The 21,650-nt window shown below is 33.6% G+C and overlaps 1 protein-coding gene across 4 annotated transcripts; it reads right to left on the minus strand.

The window, feature by feature from the left end:
• Window positions 1–1,858: 1,858 nt before the first annotated feature.
• Window positions 1,859–21,417, minus strand: LOC129257052 (isocitrate dehydrogenase [NAD] subunit gamma, mitochondrial-like). 4 transcript variants are annotated; one of them, XM_064097338.1, is made up of 11 exons: window positions 21,375–21,417; window positions 18,833–18,865; window positions 18,251–18,274; window positions 10,931–11,028; window positions 9,876–10,061; window positions 8,705–8,837; window positions 7,817–7,950; window positions 6,762–6,864; window positions 5,783–5,929; window positions 4,816–4,971; window positions 1,859–4,378 (listed from the first exon to the last, which is right to left on the minus strand). In XM_064097338.1, the coding sequence occupies exons 1-11, from the start codon at window positions 21,384–21,386 to the stop codon at window positions 4,295–4,297; spliced, it is 1,110 nt and encodes a 369-aa protein (XP_063953408.1). In that variant the 5' UTR covers window positions 21,387–21,417; the 3' UTR covers window positions 1,859–4,294. The 4 variants fall into 4 exon arrangements, with proteins under 4 accessions (XP_063953408.1, XP_054751255.1, XP_063953409.1 ...); XM_054895280.2 differs by lacking the exon at window positions 18,833–18,865; XM_064097339.1 differs by lacking the exon at window positions 18,251–18,274.
• Window positions 21,418–21,650: the final 233 nt, after the last annotated feature.

The following is a 21,650-nucleotide window of genomic DNA, read 5'->3' on the forward strand; positions in this document are numbered from 1 at the left end:
ACCCAATTGGACATGTGTGCATACGAATTGCGTGCGCCTGTAAAGCAATGGCTATGGTTTGCGTCGTGCGGAGTCTTACGTTAATCTTTATAGGTAGATCTAGTATACGATAAATAAAAACCTACTTCAAGTTCAAACATGAAATATTTACCAAGAATTATTACTTTAGAACGCGGGAGGTAAGTTGGAAGCTTCGACAAGAGTTCGATAAGAATAATCAACCATCTCAGGTCGGATTAATAGAAGTCGTGGATAAGGTACATTACCAATTCATTTTCTAGTGCTCAGCCTCAGGACTGGCTGGCATCTCGTCCACCAGCTGCAGCTCGGCCGGCCTCGGCCTCGTTCAATTCAGTTGAGATAATGACCGTCCGCGAAGTATGGACATGCGCGAAGTTTGGACTCACTGCCATACGTGTACACTCATACAGTAGGATGGGGGGTCGGGTGTCCGGACACTTTATATTTTTGAAGCCTTCTTTTTTGTCTTTGGATTTCACTAAAAATATGAATTCAATACTTGTAATCATCTTCTATTTTGTTCTTTATAATATTTCCTAACATTTTGTACTAAAAATTTATGAAACATCGCTTTCAAATTTTTCCAAATGACTTTCTAAAATTGATCGTCCGGACACACAACAACTGGGTATACGACTCACGATCATCATTTAGTCTAATGCCATTCCTTCCCTCAACATTTCGTCTACCATTTGGTCCAATCATCACTTCGTCTAATTACCTTTTCGTCCATGACCATTTCGTCTCATATCCAGTTGGTCTATAATATCCATTTCATTTTCATTCATTTAGCACAATACGAAACCAGTTGTTGTGTGTCCGGACAGGTTGTGTGTCCGGACGATCAATTTTAGAAAGTCATTTGGCAAAATTTACAAGCAAAGTTTCATCAATTTTTAGTACAAAATTTTAGGAAATATTATAGAGAACAAAATAGAAGATGATTACAACTATTGAATTCATTTTTAGTGTGATCCAAAGACAAAAAAGAAGGCTTCAAAAATATAAAGTGTCCGGACACTCGACCCGCCATCCTATGGACTAAATGGCTATATTGGACCAACTAGTTATTAGACGGAATAGCATTAGACCATGTGGTGTGTGGACGAACTGATGGTAGACCAAATGTAGTAGACGAGTTGGCAATTGGACGAATTGGAAATACACGCGACTTTCTGGGCTGCGGAAGCGGGGGGGGGGGGGGGAGGGCTTTTTTCAGAAACTGTGTACATCGTAAAAATGACCATATGATTGTGATTTTTTGCATGGTCAGCCCCCCCCCCCCCCCCACTTTGAAAACCGTAATTCCGCGGCCCAAGATCTACGGTACATCTTAACACGTATGATCAAGGCGACGATGACGTACCCGGTACCGTGGAAATAATTTTTGAGGTTACATTATTTTCTCTTTTTAATTTTTTTTACAGAGAATCAAATAGATCGAGTGCTATTGCCCCCTCCCCTACCTCTGATTCACCCATCTAGCTTCTAGCTTTCAAATATTCTGGCACTACCCCTGGTAATTCAGTACCTAGAACCACTCACCTGTCAGGTTACTGCACCCAGCCCCCCGGCCCCTTCTCTTCTATTCCATTTATTCTCTCTACCCTTTTCTCTATTAATTCTCCCATGCTCTTAATTCATTCTTATGCTTTCACCCCATTATATCAAGCTTTCCCTTTTCTTTTCCTTCTACTTCTCTATCTCTCCCAATGTCTCTTGCCCACTCACTTACTTCCCCTCCATTCTCTATTTCTTGCAGATTTTTACCCCCCCCCCCATTCTGATCTTCCCCATTTTTCCCCTCAAACAGCTTTCAATGACATATTCATTTCAATTATTTTTAAATTTCAGCAATAAATTCTTTATTGTGCCATTTGTCACACACAACACAATTTAGATAACTCGATGACATTAAAATATAAATAAATGCATTGTCTCCATTTCAATTTCATTTTTTCTCCTCAATTTAGAAATTGTGATATTGAAATTTGACATTTCAAATACAGGACTTTAGTCATGCAATCAACTAATTGCATCCCAACGTGACTTGGGTCTTACAACATGTATAAAAATGCAACTATGTCACAGGATATTTTGATATTTACATTATATGGTTTAATCATCATTTACGAGATCAAATATGAGCCCTGGGAGGTGTTTCATCAGTGTTCCTCTGGGACAATCATGCGACCTTGACCTTGTCTTTGGCATTGGACATTTAGTCCTTTGCCTTGTATGTAGGAAGTCCTTGGTCTTGGGCAGTCAGCCCTTGGCCTCTGCTTTGTGACCTTATGCACCACACTGTATTTCATAAAATTGTAAGTTAAACACAAGACTTTGCGCATGACAGGTGAGCTGTTACTGTCTTGGATGAGACCCCCACCCCCTTCCCTTTTTTTTTAATCAACATAGATCAGATTTCTTAACTTTAGCTGAGGGGAATGGAAGCAACTAGCACCTTAAAATGTATCACCAATCAAGTATAAAGCATGTATAACAAACAGCTTATGACATGCCCCATTGATATCATACATAAAACAATAAGACATCATGACTTTGGCCAAACAACTTATCAAGACTTGAAGCATAAACAAGGTGATTTTTCACACTAGGTATTTCACACTTTAAAAGACTGTTGCTGTGTTTATCTCATCATATTTGGATTAGGCTTTATGTGTATAAATAAAAAGAACAATTGGCATATGTCCCAAAGGGAGCCATAGTATTTTCAAAACACTTTTTGTGCGAATTCAAACATAAATAAGAAATGGGGAATGAGTAATAATGAGATATTTTGTATCTTTAAATTGTTAAGAAATAATAACATACATATTGCCTTGAATATATAAACATCTATATCTTTGTACTTTCCATTGGCGATAAATGAACTAACATCTCAAGACTTGTACAATATAAACAATCATGTATAACTGAGAAACCCTCAATGCAATTAGAAAAAAAACATTAATAATCTACTTCATCAACTATGGCCAATTTAACTTTCCATAATTACGGGTTAAATCTGTTATAATTGTAGGCCTTCATATTATTTGTAATAAGCAATGTTATGATATTAATCATGTAGAAATCATATTTTTATTCCTGATGCTCTCAATTAACAATTAACTTTGCAGGTCCAAACATATCTTGAATCCATATTGAAGAAATCTCTTTCCAACCAAATCAGCCAAGGTACAAAATCACAGTGAATTCAGATAGCTCAGTAGGTAAATCAGTAGGCCTATTCAATATGTTAGGGCCCTATGTAGAGGATCTATAAAGGCCGTAAGTCCTCTGATTGCAAACAGTCTGGTTGACAGTCAAATGAATGGAGCCACTAGACCAAAATAGGGGCAAATTGCAAACATTTTTGGATTCTGTTTCTGGGATTAATTGGCTTTCCTATTTGTTATCTTAAGGGTAAATCTCTGGAAGTGCATTATGTTGTCCACTAATAACATATCATTAGAACCAATCATACTTCATTACACATTTCAAAATGATGTAAACAACATACAATATCTTGCTGAAAAACGTATTTGAAAGTAAGACAAACATTTTAAGTTTAAGCTGTATTACAGATTTTACAAAATAGCTAGATGTTTTGAACCATATTCAACAGAACTACAATGCTTAGCACCAGTGCCAAAACTACTTTTCATTTTAGCTCCTGTACTTACAGACCAGGCTTAAAATGGTTAAAATTGAAAGAATATGAAACATTCAGCATGCATCCAATCCTCATGAGACACTGCTCATGTTTCACTTCAATTTGACTTCACAACCAGAATTTAGTATAACTTTATTATAATAAATAATAACTTATAATATATTATCAATAATATAAAGCCGACCACACTACATGATCTGTCTGATATCAAATTTTGGAAAACAATGTTATGATAATAATTATGATAATTTAAAAAATGAAGAATCATACTTCCTAAGATATAAATCCTTGGGTGAATCATCAAATAATGAAGTTGAAGGGTTACTGTGAGTCTCCATATAGCTGGTAGAACACTGAAGTCATTACTGAATTGTATTAATCATTGCAATCAGCTCTAATCTTAAAGGGAAATCTTAAGTTTTTCTCATTTTACTCTAAAAAGGGAATTGTGATTATCCCTGATTAGATGTTAGTATTTCCGAGATCTCTATGAACCAAATATCAAATAATTTGCTTCGACTGTCACATTTTTAAAGCAAAATTTGTTCCTAAATCTGGTCACAGTCAGATTATATAGTGTGTAGTGGTCTTAAGAGTTGTTTATTTTGTGTTGTCAATCTGACTGATAACATGCTGTACAACATCACTGGTAGATGCTTGACCTCCAAGATCGGGAGTGTGTATCTGTAAATGATGAATAAAGAATAGGAATAGATTTTGCTATTTGATACTTGCCATCAATCCTTTTACACATGCAATGTAATGAGAGTGAACACATCATATTATAGAAATGCAAAAATAAGAGGACAAATGAATGAAGAATACCATGGTTGATGGTGACAATGATGATGTTGATGACAATGATGGTGATGGCAATAATGATTGTGATGATGGTGGTGGTGGTGGCAGTGATGACGATAATATTTGTAGTGACTACATATTCATTAAAAGAGGAAGGATAAGTGAAAGAGGAAGAGACTGATAGAAAAGATGAATCAAACAAGTCAAAAAGAGAAAGTAAGAAAATGGATGATCAATAGACAGATTGGGAAAGGATCTCTCCATTGAAGAATGGGAGTGAAAAAGAAGAGTAAATGATTTTTTTTCTTTGCTTTACTAACCCTTTCTTCAGTAAGAGTCCTGATTGTGGCTCTCCTAATGGTCTTGGCATAGTTATCTAGTCCAAGGTGGTCTAAGAGCAGTGCTCCAGCCAGCAATGTAGCTGTAGGGTTGGCAAGATTTTGACCTGCAATTGTCTTTCCAGTGTTCCTGGTTGCCTGGATAATTTCACAAGGAAAATCAGAACAATAGGACAATGAAATATGTATGAATAATGAAGTACATTTTTGTTTCCAAATATCAGGTAGGGAGAGTGGAATGGGACTGAAGAATGTTTAATCAATTCAAAGTGGAAACTATTATTTATTCACCAATGCTACCTCACAGATTATAATGTAATCAGATACCAATTGATTCATAGTGGACCTGATTCATTGATTGATTGATTGTTTTTTTATCTGATTGCTAAGAAAGCACGAATGCTTGTAAGCAAGCAACCAGAGGACCGACGGCTTAAGGTCCTCTCCGAAGGACCTGGTAATGAGGATTAATGCCTTAACAAAGGGCACTGGCGCACCAAGTGGGAATCGAACCCGGGTCACCGGAATACGAATCCCCCGCTAGCTACAAAATGTCACAAAAAGTCAGTCAATTATTTGATATTTCTTGTTCATTAGATATTCTTGTGAATTCATGACCTCCAAATCTAAACAGATTGCTTGTCCAAAATTTGGACCTCGATAAAATATTTGTGAAACTGGACCAATGAATGAACTGATGAAATATTGTTGTTCTGGGGGAGTAATAAAGAGAAGAATGTCAAATTTTCTGCTTTTCAAATAGCAAAATTTATGCATAATCCTATGTGAATTATCTTGAGGGTTATGTCATAATATTTGCTGGAAATGACAGAATTTCTTGATTTTCATTAGTTATTGAATAATAAAAGACTTCATTGTATTGTCCAAACCCCCTAAACTTTTTTTCATCATCAGCTAGAAAATGTAAGAAGTGATAAAATAAACTTACAGTTTCAAAGATGGCATAATCCTCTCCAACGTTCTGACCTGGTACTAAGCCAGGTCCACCCACCAATCCGCATCCAATGTTACTGATAATGTTACCATAGAGATTAGGCATTACCATCACATCAAACTGTTGGGGTCTTGATACCAGCTATTACAAACAAATATCAATATGAGAAAACAGTAAGTTGGGGTAAGTTATGTAAATGAGGATAGGATTCCATGTCAATACGCTAGTGACGATTATATATCATATCCCATAGAAAATCTAAAGATCAAGCTACACAAAATATTTATAAAAAAAACAATCTCAAAACTAGCCTTTATCCTAGGCATCACATTGATTGATTCAATCTATTCATGCATATAAACATGATACAAGAAAATGACAAAAGTATTGCTGAAAAATACATGAACACATTTTTATATCAAAAGACCCTTCTTTCAAATACAATATGTTAAATAAACTTTTTTTTTATTTACATTTGTGAACGCAAAAGACAGCCATCATGATGAGTAGGCTGTTCTACATCAGAAATCATATCTATAACCCTAATACTTAGATAAATCTATACAGCCATTGCTGCAATATCAAATGTCAAGACATGGACTGTAGGTGAGAATTACAAATACCACTAATATTTCAGGAAGCACATACTGGTAACATATTCACATCAGTTCCAGTAGTACATTTAACACCCCTCCCACAGGGATATTTGATTGTTTTATCACCCATGTTTTCATAAAATTTATAAATGAAAATATATGACTGGCCCACTCAGGTTTATAAGAAATTATGACCTGAGTGTGCACTTAACAACACTCCTGGGTGGGTTCTGAAGGGGAATATGCCTATGGAAGGCTCAATTATTCACCCATATTTTTTTTTAAACCAATTTATCTGCAAATGGATTTAAACACATATGTCATTCCCTGTGTCTCAAGGCACATATGATTTACAGCAGACTTGAAATGCTACTGACCTGCATACAGCAATTATCAACAATAAGGTCATTAAACTCAATTTCAGGATATCTTGCTGCAACTGCTCTACATGAGTTGAGGAAGAGACCATCTCCCAGTTTCCTGTAGGTATAAAAACAAAGGAGAATGGAACATCAAGCGATCAAACACTGAATATATCTTAATATCATTAGGCCTATTTATTTACATTTATAAGCATATATTAATGTATTGTTCTTCTTTTTTTATGTTCAATGTATATTTCCATTTACATGTACACCACATTTATCATATAAAAATGCTTAATGTCTTCATCACAGTCTTTTAAATAAGATCAAACACAGAATATATCTTAATATCATTAGGCCTATTTATTTACATCTATAAGCATATATTAATGTATTGTTCTTCTTTTTTTATGTTCAATGTATATTTCCATTTACATGTACACCACATTTATCATATAAAAATGCTTAATGTCTTTATCACAGTCTTTTAAATAAGATCAAACACTGAATATATCTTAATATCATTAGGCCTATTTATTTACATTTATAAGCATATATTAATGTATTGTTCTTCTTTTTTTATGTTCAATGTATATTTCCATTTACATGTACACCACATTTATCATATAAAAATGCCCAATGTCTTTATCACAGTCTTTTAAATAAGATAAACTAAATCTTCCTAGAAAACCTGATCAGATGGATGTGTTGGTCTTGTAATTTTTTTTTCATTTTGCACTGGATATTAACAAGTTAGAACATTTATCATCTGAAATATTTACATCTTTTTATCAAGATTTCTTAAATAATGATTAATTGAATTGAAATGCAAAACGTAGACTGGCCATTTTGTAGGCTTAACATCTCTCTTTTATTGCTCTTTTATCACTATTTTATTCCAAGACGAGGAATGCATGAGATTTTAGGCATGGAACTGTTACTCAGCAAGAGATTGTGTGGCATAATGTGTACTAATGTATACAGTACCTATAAATGCTGTGATAGGCATGAGAAAATATTTTGGACATGAGTTCATGTGAGACACCCACTTAGCATGTCTGACTTACATGATATTGGCTTTGTGGATTGCAGTAACCTTCTTACGCCCATGTTTCAGTGCATAATTAAAGGCATATTCAGCAATTCTTCTTGATCTTTCTTCTGTAATAATCTTGAGGCTTTCCACTACTCCATTTACATTCTTTAGAGAAATGTTGGTAAGAGAGACAAGGAAAATGCTGGATTACTTGCATTATTAAAATTCATATAACAAATAATGATTGTAGTCATTGTACACTTTAGGACTGTGAAATAAAGCATTCAAAGGTGATATAAAACATTAATGAATCGATACTTTTGTATTGCTTAAATCAAATACATATCAATATTTATCATTGTGGTGAATGATCAAATTTAATTATGGTAGATTAAGAATAAAAACATGATCATGGTATTATTATGGTGATACAATGTAATTAGGAACAAAAGTTACATAAATCTGCGAGTTGCCTGAAATCACTTAATATTAAGTGTAACAACTGTATTTCAGGATAACTTAAGAATTAAAAATTTTATTCGCACTAGGGGTAGGCCTTGGTAGGGTTACAAGTAGAATTTAAAACAAACTCATTATGATTCAATCAAAGCTTCTTTCTCATCAAATCTAAATATATATATATATATATATATATAGTCAGTTTTGTGTTTCTTTGGTTTTTTTCTCTTTTTATTCACATCAACTCGTTGTAAGGGTGGACTTAGCCTTTATTAAGGATTACATTTGGTCTGACCAGGTCTAATCACAAAAAAGTATTGCTGAGCCTTGTTCCTGTGTCTGAACAATGCTAAAATCAGGAATGACAGAATAGAATGATCGGATAATAATTATACTGGATGGCTGATTTCATATCACGGGAATGTATCATATAGAGTAGACAGAAAGAATAATTACTCACTTCATGTTCTAAGCTTGAGTACTCTCCCTCTGTGTTCTCCCTGATGATAGCTATGTCGATGCCCTCATGTCTCGTCTTTACTCCAGGGATGGACTTACACCGTATCACATTGGCAAATACATCAAGACCAACTCTACGAGATCAAGAAGAATGTTACATTACAGTACACAGGAAGGAAAGCATTACCCTCTTACACTTCCCCTCACTGAATACAATGTCACGCAAGTTTTATATAACTACAAGCTTGGCTTGGATACATCATGACTTGGGTACATCATGTCCTTGTATGAGGTTTTCATTCCAAATAATTTCAAACCTTTCACTTCAATTTTGATTTGCATTATCTTTACAATATTAGTATACGTTTATAAATTACCAATAAATTTTAATACTATAAAGATAAAATAAGAAGCAATTTATGAAAGAGTGGAAAATCCCTCACTCCATCTATCTGACAATTGGGAAAAGTCAATGAGCCATGTCAGGTGTGAACTGTCTACAAAAGCACAAATGAAAGTATGACAACCAGAATTTTTCATTAATTTTCCTGCAACAGACCTCATAAACGTCTCCAAACTTGTCACAACCTCATTCAACCACCGGATGGCGAAGGGTGCAACCCAACATAACATTGAAGTCTTAAAGATTTTATCTTCACAGCAAGTTCTGATTCTTGATTCATAAATCTACATTATTTGAACACAGGCTCAATGAGTATTATACAATCTTCATGATTTTTTATCTACAATTTATCTCTGCTGGAAACCAAAGTGGTGGTATCATATTATTGGTGCTTGCCTAACAGAAGAACAATAATTCCACCAAAATATTAAACGAGGCCCCTTATGGATGTGAGTGATCTAAAATTTAAAATCAAGTCCAAAACCTGACACTAACCCTCATCTTTACCCTCACATCATTCTGAACAAAAAATGGCTATGACGATCACAACCCTAACACTATATCAGTATGTCTTCAGAAAAATTAAGACGCGAGCAATTATCACTAAAAACAAATGGCAGGTCACTCCTAGGTACCCTCAAAGAAGTCTTGAGTGTCTTTGCGCTTCTTATCTTCCAATTCCTGCATCTGACTAAACAAGGTTTGAGCGGGGAAAATCATTAATGACATCCCACATGTGGCAACACCCATGGACACACATGAACCTTACCTGAGTTGGACATTCATAGACTTTTCAGCAACATGCTTCAGGTTCTCAAGGTCAGTGTGGATGTTGCCTTTGAGGGCAACTCCATTCCTCTTGACGGCAATGATGGCAGCTTCAACCTCCTCGCTGTCTTTGTTGGTCTCTCCACATAAACTGTGCTCTTCAAAATCAACAGGTACATGGGCATGTCTACAAACAAGTAGATATGAACAACACTCCACTTTTCATTATTGGAACATTACAACAAAAGTATGTTTATTCAAAAGATTTGGATCTACATGTACGCTTGGTGAAAGAACCAAACTAACAGCTTCCTTATCTTTACTTCTGTATCTTTGTGGCACCTCCACATAGATTAAACTAGTACAAATGCATGCCTGCATACATGTATTTAATGGTAGGGTAGGTTAAATGCAAATTCATCTAATTTACATCATGAGACTTCCAATAATTCAAGTTTAAAAAATATATAATAGTACGTGCAAACAGCAAATTGTGAAAAGTCACCATTCTTTTTAAGCCAAAGTATCTTAGTTTTTAATACTTTTTATTTATTTAGCATACTGCCTTTATAAATTGTAGACTCCTGTTCCATGATAATTATTTCACCAGAACCATAATAAACTTTATCTGAAATCTTTCTTTTTAATTCATATAATGCAATGTGGCTACTCAAATTCCATCTTTCCTTTCTAAATACAAATTCATTGTGTGGGTTTATAGTTTATGAAAGATATGGTAACTGAATTTAAAAACACAAATCTCTCTGTCATTAAAAGCAGACGTTTTATTCAGCTCCCTATACAGGCTGGACTACAATCAAAGATTCTTGGAGTATCAAAATAAAAAATAATTGACATATTTTCAGTATATGATAACTCAACAACACAAGATGATTTGATATCTATAGTTCTTTCTACCAGAACCAGAGATGTAAAGGCATTAACATTTATCAATCAATCAAGAGAGATCGAGAGAGAGAGAGAGAGAGAGAGAGAGGAAGAGAAAAAAAATTATGAGACAGAAAGAGAGAGAGAGGGGGGAAAGGGGAGAGATACCTGAAGACTTCTTTGAGATGTAGCATAAGTTCTGGACCAATACCATCTCCTGGGATAAGAGTTACAGTATGTCTCCCTCCATAACATGCTGGTGGAGGCTACAAAAAAGGGTCAAATGTCATTATCAGTTACTGATTACCACTATCCATCATCTAAAAAAATATACAAAGGGAAAAATGCAAATCAACCCTAAGTCACAAAAAAAAACTAGAGATGCTCGGCGGGTCGCGCGGCCGAGCACATGTATCCCCCCGAACCCACCGCATCATCCGTCATTGCGATATATAGAGCTCACACAGATATTTGACAAATAAATACAATTGTCATGGCGACAATGACCCTGCCCACATTTTGCCTGTGGGTACCAAATTTGATGACAATAATATGATGTAGCAGCATGACTCTGCAGAACCTAAAATATTGTCCAGTATCACCTGTTGGGGAATACAATTATAGAGTAATCTGGATATATTTTATAAACCTAACCCTAAGACCCCCCACCAAAAATGATAGGCATCTTCGCTTCACCTTCTAATATTACTTCTGTGTGCCAACTGTTATGACATACTGGAAAAAAAGCAGAAGTTACAGGTTTTACCAAATTTTCCACAAAAATATGGTTACCATGGCAACCAAGTCTCCACCCACTCCAAAATCATTAGGCGGCTTTGCTTTACCATAATGGACCTTCATGACAAATCAGAAGATAATTGGAGAAGAAATGCAGCCAATAGAGCACTTACAAGGAAATCTCTGCTATTTCCACAAAAACTCTTGTTACCATGGCAATGATGTCTCCGCCCACACCAAAATCAATAGCAGCTTTGCTTTACCATAATGGACCTTCATGCCACATTTGAAGATGATCGGAGAAGAAATGCAGCTGGTAGAGCGCTCACAAGGACATCTCTGCTATTTCCACAAAAACTTGTTACCATGGCAACGATGCCTCCGCCCACACCAAAATCGATAGGCGGCTTTGCTATACCACACTCAACCTTCATGCCACATTTGAAGATGATCGGAGAAGAAATACAGCTGGTAGAGCGCTCACAAGGACACCTCTGCTATTTCCACAAAAAATTGTTACCATGGCAACGATGCCTCCGCCCACACCAAAATCGATAGGCGGCTTTGCTATACCACACTCAACCTTCATGCCACATTTGAAGATGATCGGAGAAGAAATGCAGTTGGTAGAGCGCTCACAAGGACACCTCTGCTATTTCCACAAAAAATTGTTACCATGGCAACGATGCCTCCGCCCACACCAAAATCGATAGGCGACTTCGTTATACCACACTCAACCTTCATGCCACATTTGAAGATGATCGGAGAAGAAATGCAGCTGGTAGAGCGCTCACAAGGACATCTCTGCTATTTCCACAAAAACTCTTGTTACCATGGCAACGATGTCTCCGCCCACACCAAAATCGATAGGCTTCTTTGCTATACCATACTCAACCTTCATGCCAAATTTGAAGACAATCAGAGAAGAAATGCAGCTGATAGAGCGCTCACAAGGAAATCTCTGCGGCGGAAGCGGCGGCGCAACGAGGCCAAATCCATAGTATCCTCCGAACTCTGTACAATAACTCTAAGATTAACAAAGAATCACTATAAATTCTGAACAGGTTCAATACTTGGCATTGACAGAAGTAGGAATAATAGAGTTTATAATTTTCTTGTTCATATCATTTAAATAAATACAACCATAATTTTCTGAAAATATACTTGTGAGCAACTTGTTGAGCAAGGAAAAGAGAGCCTACAGAATGTACATTATGACATCTCCTACAATCATAATCATGCAGCTACAATTTAGACATGCAACATAAGGTTCAAAGTGAAAATATAATTTTAACAATACAGAAAGTAAATTGGATCCAAATGAAATATCAGTCATAAATAGTTCCATAAATATATTTCAGCTATACTTGGAAATTGGCACCTATGTGTATAACCAAACTTATCTGTCAAATACTACAAGATATTAATGTCAAAGGAAAATAAACCTTTTAAATAAATGTATATATCAGCTAAATCATTAAACCTGCAGGTACACATATAAAAGTGTGAAACATACAACAATAAGAACAACTATATTCATTAAAAATACTTTAAGTAATTTTACACAGGGTCCTTTTTGTAGGAACCATTTTATATCATAAATTAGCTAATATACATGTAGATTTTGATCCAGAACAGCTTTTCCTTACTTAAAAAAAAAAAATCAAGTGAGCCAAGTCATTCAAATCTTTTTACATACTACGGTAATTAATCATTGTAATCAATATTATATATTCATGTATCTCGACTTACAAAAATCACATTTTCACGAATTACGTGAATCTCTGTTTATAATTGAGCAATTGTGAAATAAATAATTTGTGTATTAATCAGAGAGTAGCTTGTTAATTTTACAATTTTACCATTATTTTAATTAGATTATTCATCAATTGGTCAATAGAAATTAGAAACAAGAGAACAATGACCCCCAGCCACCTCACGCATACAGCTTATCTACCATGCAATTTTGCCTCGGATGGGTTCCATTTCTGCAGAGTTTTATATATGTACTTCATATAATAAGAGGCAATTTCACAGAGGTTATCTTCTCATATGGATCAAGTTTATTGTATAGTTTACAAAGATGATGTTCATCTTGGAACAAGGTTGATTAACTGACATGATGTGATAGATGGGATAGATTTGCTACAAAGTTATTTGTTATAGCTAGGAACAGTGTACCATCTAAACCAGGGACATTCATGCTTTAAGGCAGACATTAAGTCGGTGCCCATACATATTAGATCATGTGGTTGATAGTTTGAAAGCAAGGTTTCCACAAGTCACTCATGATGATAAACGTTTTCTCATCTTCCGGAAAAAAAAGTAGAACAAATCACCAACACAAATATTTTCTTAAGTTGAATCTAAACATTCATAATGTGTTTTTGATAATCTTAACTTAAAGGACAAGTCTACCCCAACAAAAAGTTGATTTGAATAAAAAGAGAAAAATCCAACAACCATAACGCTGAAAATTTCATCAAAATCGGATGTAAAATAAGAAAGTTATGACATTTTTAAGTTTCGCTTCATTTCACAAAACAGTTATATGCACATCTCGGTTGGTATGCAAATGAGGGAACTGATGACATCACTCACTCACTATTTCTTTTGTATTTTATTATATGAAATACGAAATATTCTAATTTTCTCTCCATTGTCCTGTGAAACAAAGTTTTATTTCTCATTGTACATGTGGAACTACCATTGTTTAACATTTTAGGGTTCAGTCAAGTTTGTCCTTATTGTCAAATCTGTAAAAATTGAAATATTGCATAATTCAAACAATAAAAAACAAAAGAAATAGTGAGTGAGCGACATCATTGACTCTCTCATTTGCATGTAACTGACTCGTTCATATAACAATTTTGTGAAAAATAAGCGAAACTTTAAAATGTCATAACTTTCTTATTTTACATCCGATTTTGATGAAATTTTCAAAATTATGCTTGTCTGATTTTTCTCTATTTATTCAAATCAACATTTTTCTGAGGTGGACTTGACCTTTAAACATTATACTGTACCAATACAGTACAATATATCACTTCCATGAGTAAGATAATCATTGCTCTACATGTAAGTATTCAAGAAACCATTTTCAAATTTCAATATATACATAATATACATACCGGTAAAAGGGATTTTGAAAAGAATTCTACTTTAATCAATATTCTTTACTTGGCAAAGACAACCAATCACAACTTGGAATGATTCCATACTGTACAACATCTGTGCATATTCAGAATAATTTGTACAACAAATAGGCTACATGTAAATACATTTGTATTTTTCAATATCATCATTATGAGCAGCCAGGTAAATTGATGTATAAACTTTGAAAGTAAATACAAAACAAGTGAGGATAAAAAAATCATTAGGTTCTTGTTATGATGCGTATAAAGCTTATAACAAAAAAATATTTACTGAAAAAAAAATACAAAGAGCAACAAAAAGTTGAAGTCACTGATTTAAATAGACCTATAGATACTATGAAAAACGAATTCATTAACCTTTCTATCAAATTATATCATCACCATAAAATTGTCAACTACCACATGATTGATTAATAAACATATGGAAGAAAATAATTAGCAGGTGTTTGTGAATATCAAAAGTAAAAAATCAGTGGCGGCCGCACAGAAGCGTTGTTAGCGTAACAGAACTCTAACATTAGGGCCAGTCACATCTTTCACGGGCAACCACCGCCTAGACGCATTGTTTTCACTAACAGAGCACTAACAGGAGGCCTATCGGTATCGATAAACTCACAGAAGCCGAATTCCTAATAATCTAACAATAAAAGGCCCAGCAGAAGCTAACAGTGGCGCTAATGTTAATAGAAATCACTAACAGTGCTAAGGGCACCAATAGTGACGATATTAGTGAATAATTTCTCCCTTTTAAATGTGTCTCCCTTTCTTATACCAAGTAAATTTAAAATAGACCTAGACCGAATTAAAGGGGTATTCCGGGCCCACACAACAATATATGACTAAATGGAGTAAAATTAAATGAGCAAATTGCTGAAAATTTCATCAAAATCTGATAAAAAATAACAAAATTCTTGAATATTAAACATTTAACACTGTATTTTGAAAATGATATTACTGAGCAGCATGTGGCCATGAATATGCAATAAATGGAACGATGATGCCAAATCCACTAGCTCTTTCCCCTTTTTCTGATTTTATTGAAATGAACTCGTAATTGTCTCAAATGTGTGTATGTCACCAAAGTAACAAAATGATGATCTTTGAAGCAATATTCTGGGTGGACAACATTTAAATAAACCTAATTTTGTATGATACAACAGACTCTCATTGCATATTCCTGAAGACATGAATATAAATTTCACCAAAATAGGGCCTAATCCAAAATTTTAAGATAGCATAATTTTTTGTATATATTCATTTTCAATTTTTATCAATGTGTCAGTGTTTTGTTTGTCTCACTTTACTGTTCAAACCGTATTATTTTCTTCAGCCTGGAGTACCCCTTTAAGAATGGGTATATAGCGGGGGATGTTGATTAGTGCCAAGATATGATCCTTTTCATCAAGTTTTCTTTCTTCCAAGATATATCATTTTTTAAGTGTTTGAAGACATTTTTAAGAATAGATCCTAAATTAGAAAGAACAATAGCTGATGAAATTTATCGCATGATAATCATCATTGGCAAATACTCTATCATGAGCATGATGAGTGAAGTCTGTGAAGAGCATTTTCATACAAAAGAAACTGATGAAAAGTGGGATTGCATTTTCTTTTGGTACAGAATCTCCATCGTAATATCATGATAGGCTAATTTTCTTGATCTTTTTAAGGCTTATTCGATATTTTTTAAAATTATATTAGTAAATATATATTTACTACTTGCTGTCATTTCATGTTTAAAATGTAATAATAAAGAAATGTTTGTAGGCCTATATAATAATAAATGACATTCCTTTACCCTTTCCTAGACAGGATTTTAAACTTGTAGGATGTGCAAATAATCATAACTAAATCTTAATTTAAATCTAGATCACTACGCACAAATTATAGATTTTGCCTTACTCAAATCCCCTAACAACACTCGCGCCTAACGGCACCCTAACAGTGCTTTCTGTGCCTTCTGTGCGATCATTCTACCCATGCTGTTAGTAGCTGATTTGTTAATGAATAATGATATACAGATTGTGATGTTAAGCGTTGATCCCAGATGTAAATAATGCATTACTTTGACATTAGCCATCGTAGCGAGATTACCGGTTGTAACAGGGCCCTTTGAAAGCGCAGTGTTAGCGCAATATTACGCTAACAGCGTTTCTGTGCGGCCGATACAGGCCTATAGCACAATTGTACCCGTACAGAAAACTGATTGTGATTTGGAATGATGGATGGTAAGAAAGAATTTACTGGATCGCTAATGTTTGATTACATACTGTACATGTACATCAATGCAATTTAACAAATTAATGGTTATCCATTCAAAAACTGGAGTCACTTTGTCAATAAAACAATATATCATGACTGATATTTTTTTTAAATTTATAATCAATAATAAAGAGAACACAGCTTGGTCCATTCAAATTTTATAAGCACAACTTATTACAGTTGGATTTTGATAATTATACTGGCCTGTTATGTGTAGCAAAGTTATCAGGATAACACAAGAAAATTAATAAGTTACTCATGTGCATAACTACTTTGTGCATATCATTTTTCTCTATGTCATTAGAATTGGTTGAGGTGGACCCATTCTTTAACATGTAATGGAAAATTCTAACACTCCTGAAACACCAGATGAAAAACTTGGTCATGTAAATTTAATCATATTCATAGTGAAAAATTTTGTAAACCATGGGTCATTCCCTCACCCCACCCTAAAACAATAAGAAATAAATAAAATATTAATGAATAGAACAAAGAATAGAAAAAAAGAAACACCAAAGAGTCTCAATTATAAAAAGGAAATATTTGACTGCATGAAAGGAAACTAAAATCACAAACTATAAGGTGGGGGAGCCAACATGCCAAGCAAAACATCAAAGAAAACTTTTTAACACTACAACTAAATGCAAAAATGGTTACATACATGTATAGCAGGAAGAATGGTACTTGGCATGCAAGTGGTGTAGAGGTGGGGATGGGAACCAGATAAGCAATATCATAAGAAAGGTGACAAATTCAATTATTTAACAGTGTAGTACAAGAGATTCATTTGTATGAAATTATTATTTGTTAATTTACGATGAGGTTGCTGCTATTGTTGAGGTGGTTTTTAGAACTGGTTTTGCTGTTTTTCTGGTTTTGTTTGTGTTTATATGCTAAATCTATAAATTTCAAGTACATACAAGGGTTAGATATGATGTAAGAACTGACAGAAGAGAGATAAGTAAAAAGTTAAAGCTTCTTACAATGACTGGACTACATACGCTCCATGCTTTGGATAGAGTGCTTGTAGTTAAGATATCATTTAATGAGTATGAATGGTTATTGGATCCAGGATTAGAAGAAAAAGCAGAATATGAGGTGCACATCTGTCAATGCAAATTTATATCTTTCATTTATTTATTGTTTAATGGGAGAGGAGAGAACTCTTAAAGGTAAAATACCGAGAGTCCACTTCCAACACTCCTGGATCTGACAAGTGGTGATAATTACTGAACAGGCTATTGCGTGTTCGATATAGCAACATACAGAAACCTGTAAAGACAGCATATATTAATGTGGAAGCTAAATTGTAAGCTAGAAGCAAAAGCCTTACCATGTGTTGAACAAGGTCTTGTTCCTGTCATGTAATTTATTAAAGATAAAATGAATTCACAGCATTCAAAAAGGGAAAATATTGTCATACAATTCATGGTGCAAAGTGGTCAGGTAATGTATACCATGTGACTTGGTGACTTGAGAAAGTATAAGAAAAGGGAAGTACAATCATACTACTCAAAAGAAGAAAAATTGAAGCATGTTCAACTTGCACTTCATTCAAATTTACTAATTCATTCGAATTTACAACACATTCAACATGCACTGCATTCAATATCAATTGCATAAAAAGGATTCTACTTCATGACTGAAGAAGGCATCAAGGAATCAGGAAAATAAAAGTATAACCAAATATACAATTAAATATCATTGTAAGTCTGTGGAAAAAACCCAATAAATTGTAAAATTATTTTGTAAAACCTTATACACCCTTTGATACAGCTTGAACTAGAAAACTGATCAATGCAAAAAACTAACATAACAAAATGTATGTTTGAAAATATCATGATTCCTCCTTTTAAAATTTGAAAACAGAAAAATTATTTTTACAATCACCCATGCATTTAAGCAATACATGTACCTTAGGATGAGCTGCAATAGAGCACAAGTACACCTGTAGATGTTAGAAAATCACTCTGAAAATTTTACTCACAACATTTTGATTATTCAAACAGATGAATGAATGAATGTGACACACACACATTAAACTATATTTATCATAATTTTTTCCACTTTTTTCACACAAGCTTTAAATGCATATGGAAGCATACAAAAGATAGGGATCAATTAGTTCACAGGTGATGTGAAGATTAGCGATGACCACAATTTATGAACTATGGAATGTTGTGATTATTTAATCAAATTCAAGAACTTACTTTAAAACCGGTTAACCTCTAGAAATACATGTAGTAATGAGATAATTTATATGAATATTAATATCTTATATTGTACTTATAACAAACTTTTCCCCAACGAATTGTTAAAAAGTGATTATTAATAGAAAATTAAAGAAAAAAATATAAAGTATATCAGAGTGAGCCATACTTTTTCAATGAAATAGTTTAAAATCAATGAGAAGGTTTTGTTTGTTCAGAATCAGTTTTTATCTCTTTGCTACATTATTTATTTTATTTATTTGTTTTTATTTTTATTCATTTATTTCCGTTCAAACAAAAGATGTAATCCAAGTACATTGTAAATACATGTTCAAAATAATACATACTCAAAATAATACATACAGTTCTATGACATTTCATAACAAATATTGAAGATAAAATTATCTGAACGGAGGGACTTGCCAAGAAAAGCAGAGCTTGTAAAAAAGGCAAGTCCCTAAACATAGTTTCAATACTAATTAACATAACCTATATACAAGAGACGGGTGGAAAACGAAATTAAAATACATAATCTACAAAATACCAAAATAGAGCATATAAGCGACAACAAAAAGTGGAAAGTAATTTGAATAATAGGAATGATAACGATAATAATGATAAATTTTTTTGATATAAATTATAAGAGTGGAGAAGGGAGGTAAAGGACAGAGAGAGGAGAAAAGGGTGGTGCAAATAGAACTGAAAATGAAAATTCTCCTTTATTGTAGCTGTTACTGTACATGCTTGCTATTTGACCTGGGAAGAAAATCATTCTAACTAAAATCTGGGATGACATTGCCAATAACAAGGGTGCAAAGAAATTCCTAATGCAGTATGAACAAGTAACTAAGTAACTACCATTGTTCTGATAATAATATTGATCTGATCACAATATTCAACCACATAAGCCAAAGACAATTTTTTTAAATAACTGCAAGTTTAGTCACACAAATCACCTTTTCCATTAAAGATTCATGTATCTGAAAATTTAAGAGAAATGAAACTGAAGCTACAACAAACTGAAACTTTGTTGGCACAAACCCGCCTAATACATAAAATCATTAGAATATGGAAAATTTGGAGTGATATGGTAGTATAAAAAGACAAAAAAGGAAAAAAATTCTTCCAAATTTCCAAATCCACAGAGAAGTCTCATGCCTGCTTGTACATGTACAGTTCTAATGATTAAACCTTATTCTTCCCTGCACTTTGGTATTCATTTTTTGGTTAATTACTTCTTTAATTTTTCAATTCGCAATTGCAGCATGTGCTTTCGAGGAAAAAGTTGTAGACCCACACAGAAAAGCAGGCCTCTCATGATGATTTTTTTTTGGTGCATTAATTATGAAATTTACAATTTAATAGATAGGTAGGTAAGGTATATAGATTGGTAGATTAAGATAGATCAGTAGATATGTAGACAGATACTCATATAGATATATGTATACGCAAGCATAACAAAATATTATTTAGCAAAATTTCTATTAAAATAAGTAATACTTTATGAAAAATTGAATGACATGAGAACAATACAACCAACACATCCTGGATGAAAATCAACAATTCAGTCATGGTGAATAAGTGAGTTGTGGCATTTATCAAAGAGCAAAATTAATCAAAGTCTGCCAAGAAACACTTGTTCATTTTGGCATTTTCTGCTGATGAACTTGCAAGACCCAAATCTTTGGTATATGTTTAATTATTTTCAATTCTACTCTAAAAATTTTTTCCATGATATAAGATTTATTAGAATTGTTATGTTCTATGCCAATTCCACGATGATTTCCAATATGCTGTGTATCATAAATTTCTTAAGACATTTTTTCACTGACAATTCATATCAAAACGATTTTGTTCATATAGGTTGGTCTATTTTTATATCAAATGCTCAAGATTATTTAGTTAACACTTCCTTTTGTACCATATGTTAGTTCATGGAACTTACAGGCATATTTGAAAGGAACTTGTGTATGTGACATAAAACTGAAAAAATATAAATTCACAATTTCATTATCTCTTGAAGGGATTTCAACATTTCCATTCATATGCTTCTATGTTTTTATAAAATTTTATTCAAATAACCAATGTGATATCAGGTTGGACTCCTCTCTATTCTTTTTTTAAATCATTTTTCAAAAAATTAAAATACTGAACTTTTCATGAAAAAAAATGTCTGTTCCTCCAGATACAATTTAAGAATTAATACTAATAGGTTACGAAATACAAACCATGATTTGAATAACTTACCCCTGTGCTCATGCATTTTCTTCCTTCATACAGAGAGGGTGTAGAAACCTATTGTGTTCACAAGAAAAAAACATGAGAGAGAGAAAAAAAATCAGTAACTAGGCCTGAGATACAGATTCCAGATACCAGAATAAGTCTGATGCAACCGGATACTGTTATTGTTTCACCCATTCTGGTGTTCCAACAAATCAAACCTATTGAAAAACAGCTTTTGCTGAATAGGTCTTGCCGTTTTGAAATAAATAAATGAAATTATATTTAAAAAGTGATTCGTAG

Source organism: Lytechinus pictus, chromosome 3 (assembly GCF_037042905.1).
Source record: "Lytechinus pictus isolate F3 Inbred chromosome 3, Lp3.0, whole genome shotgun sequence".
In the NCBI taxonomy this organism is placed as follows: domain Eukaryota; kingdom Metazoa; phylum Echinodermata; class Echinoidea; order Temnopleuroida; family Toxopneustidae; genus Lytechinus; species Lytechinus pictus.

Bases quoted from the DNA above. Each gene is read 5' to 3' on its own strand.
- LOC129257052 (XM_064097338.1), bottom strand. The intron at 10,062-10,930 runs GTATCTCTCCCC...ACTTGTTTGTAG, and splicing joins CATCTCAAAGAAGTCTTCAG to ACATGCCCATGTACCTGTTG. The intron at 5,930-6,761 runs GTCAGTAGCATT...TGTTTGTAATAG, and splicing joins TTGATAATTGCTGTATGCAG to CTGGTATCAAGACCCCAACA.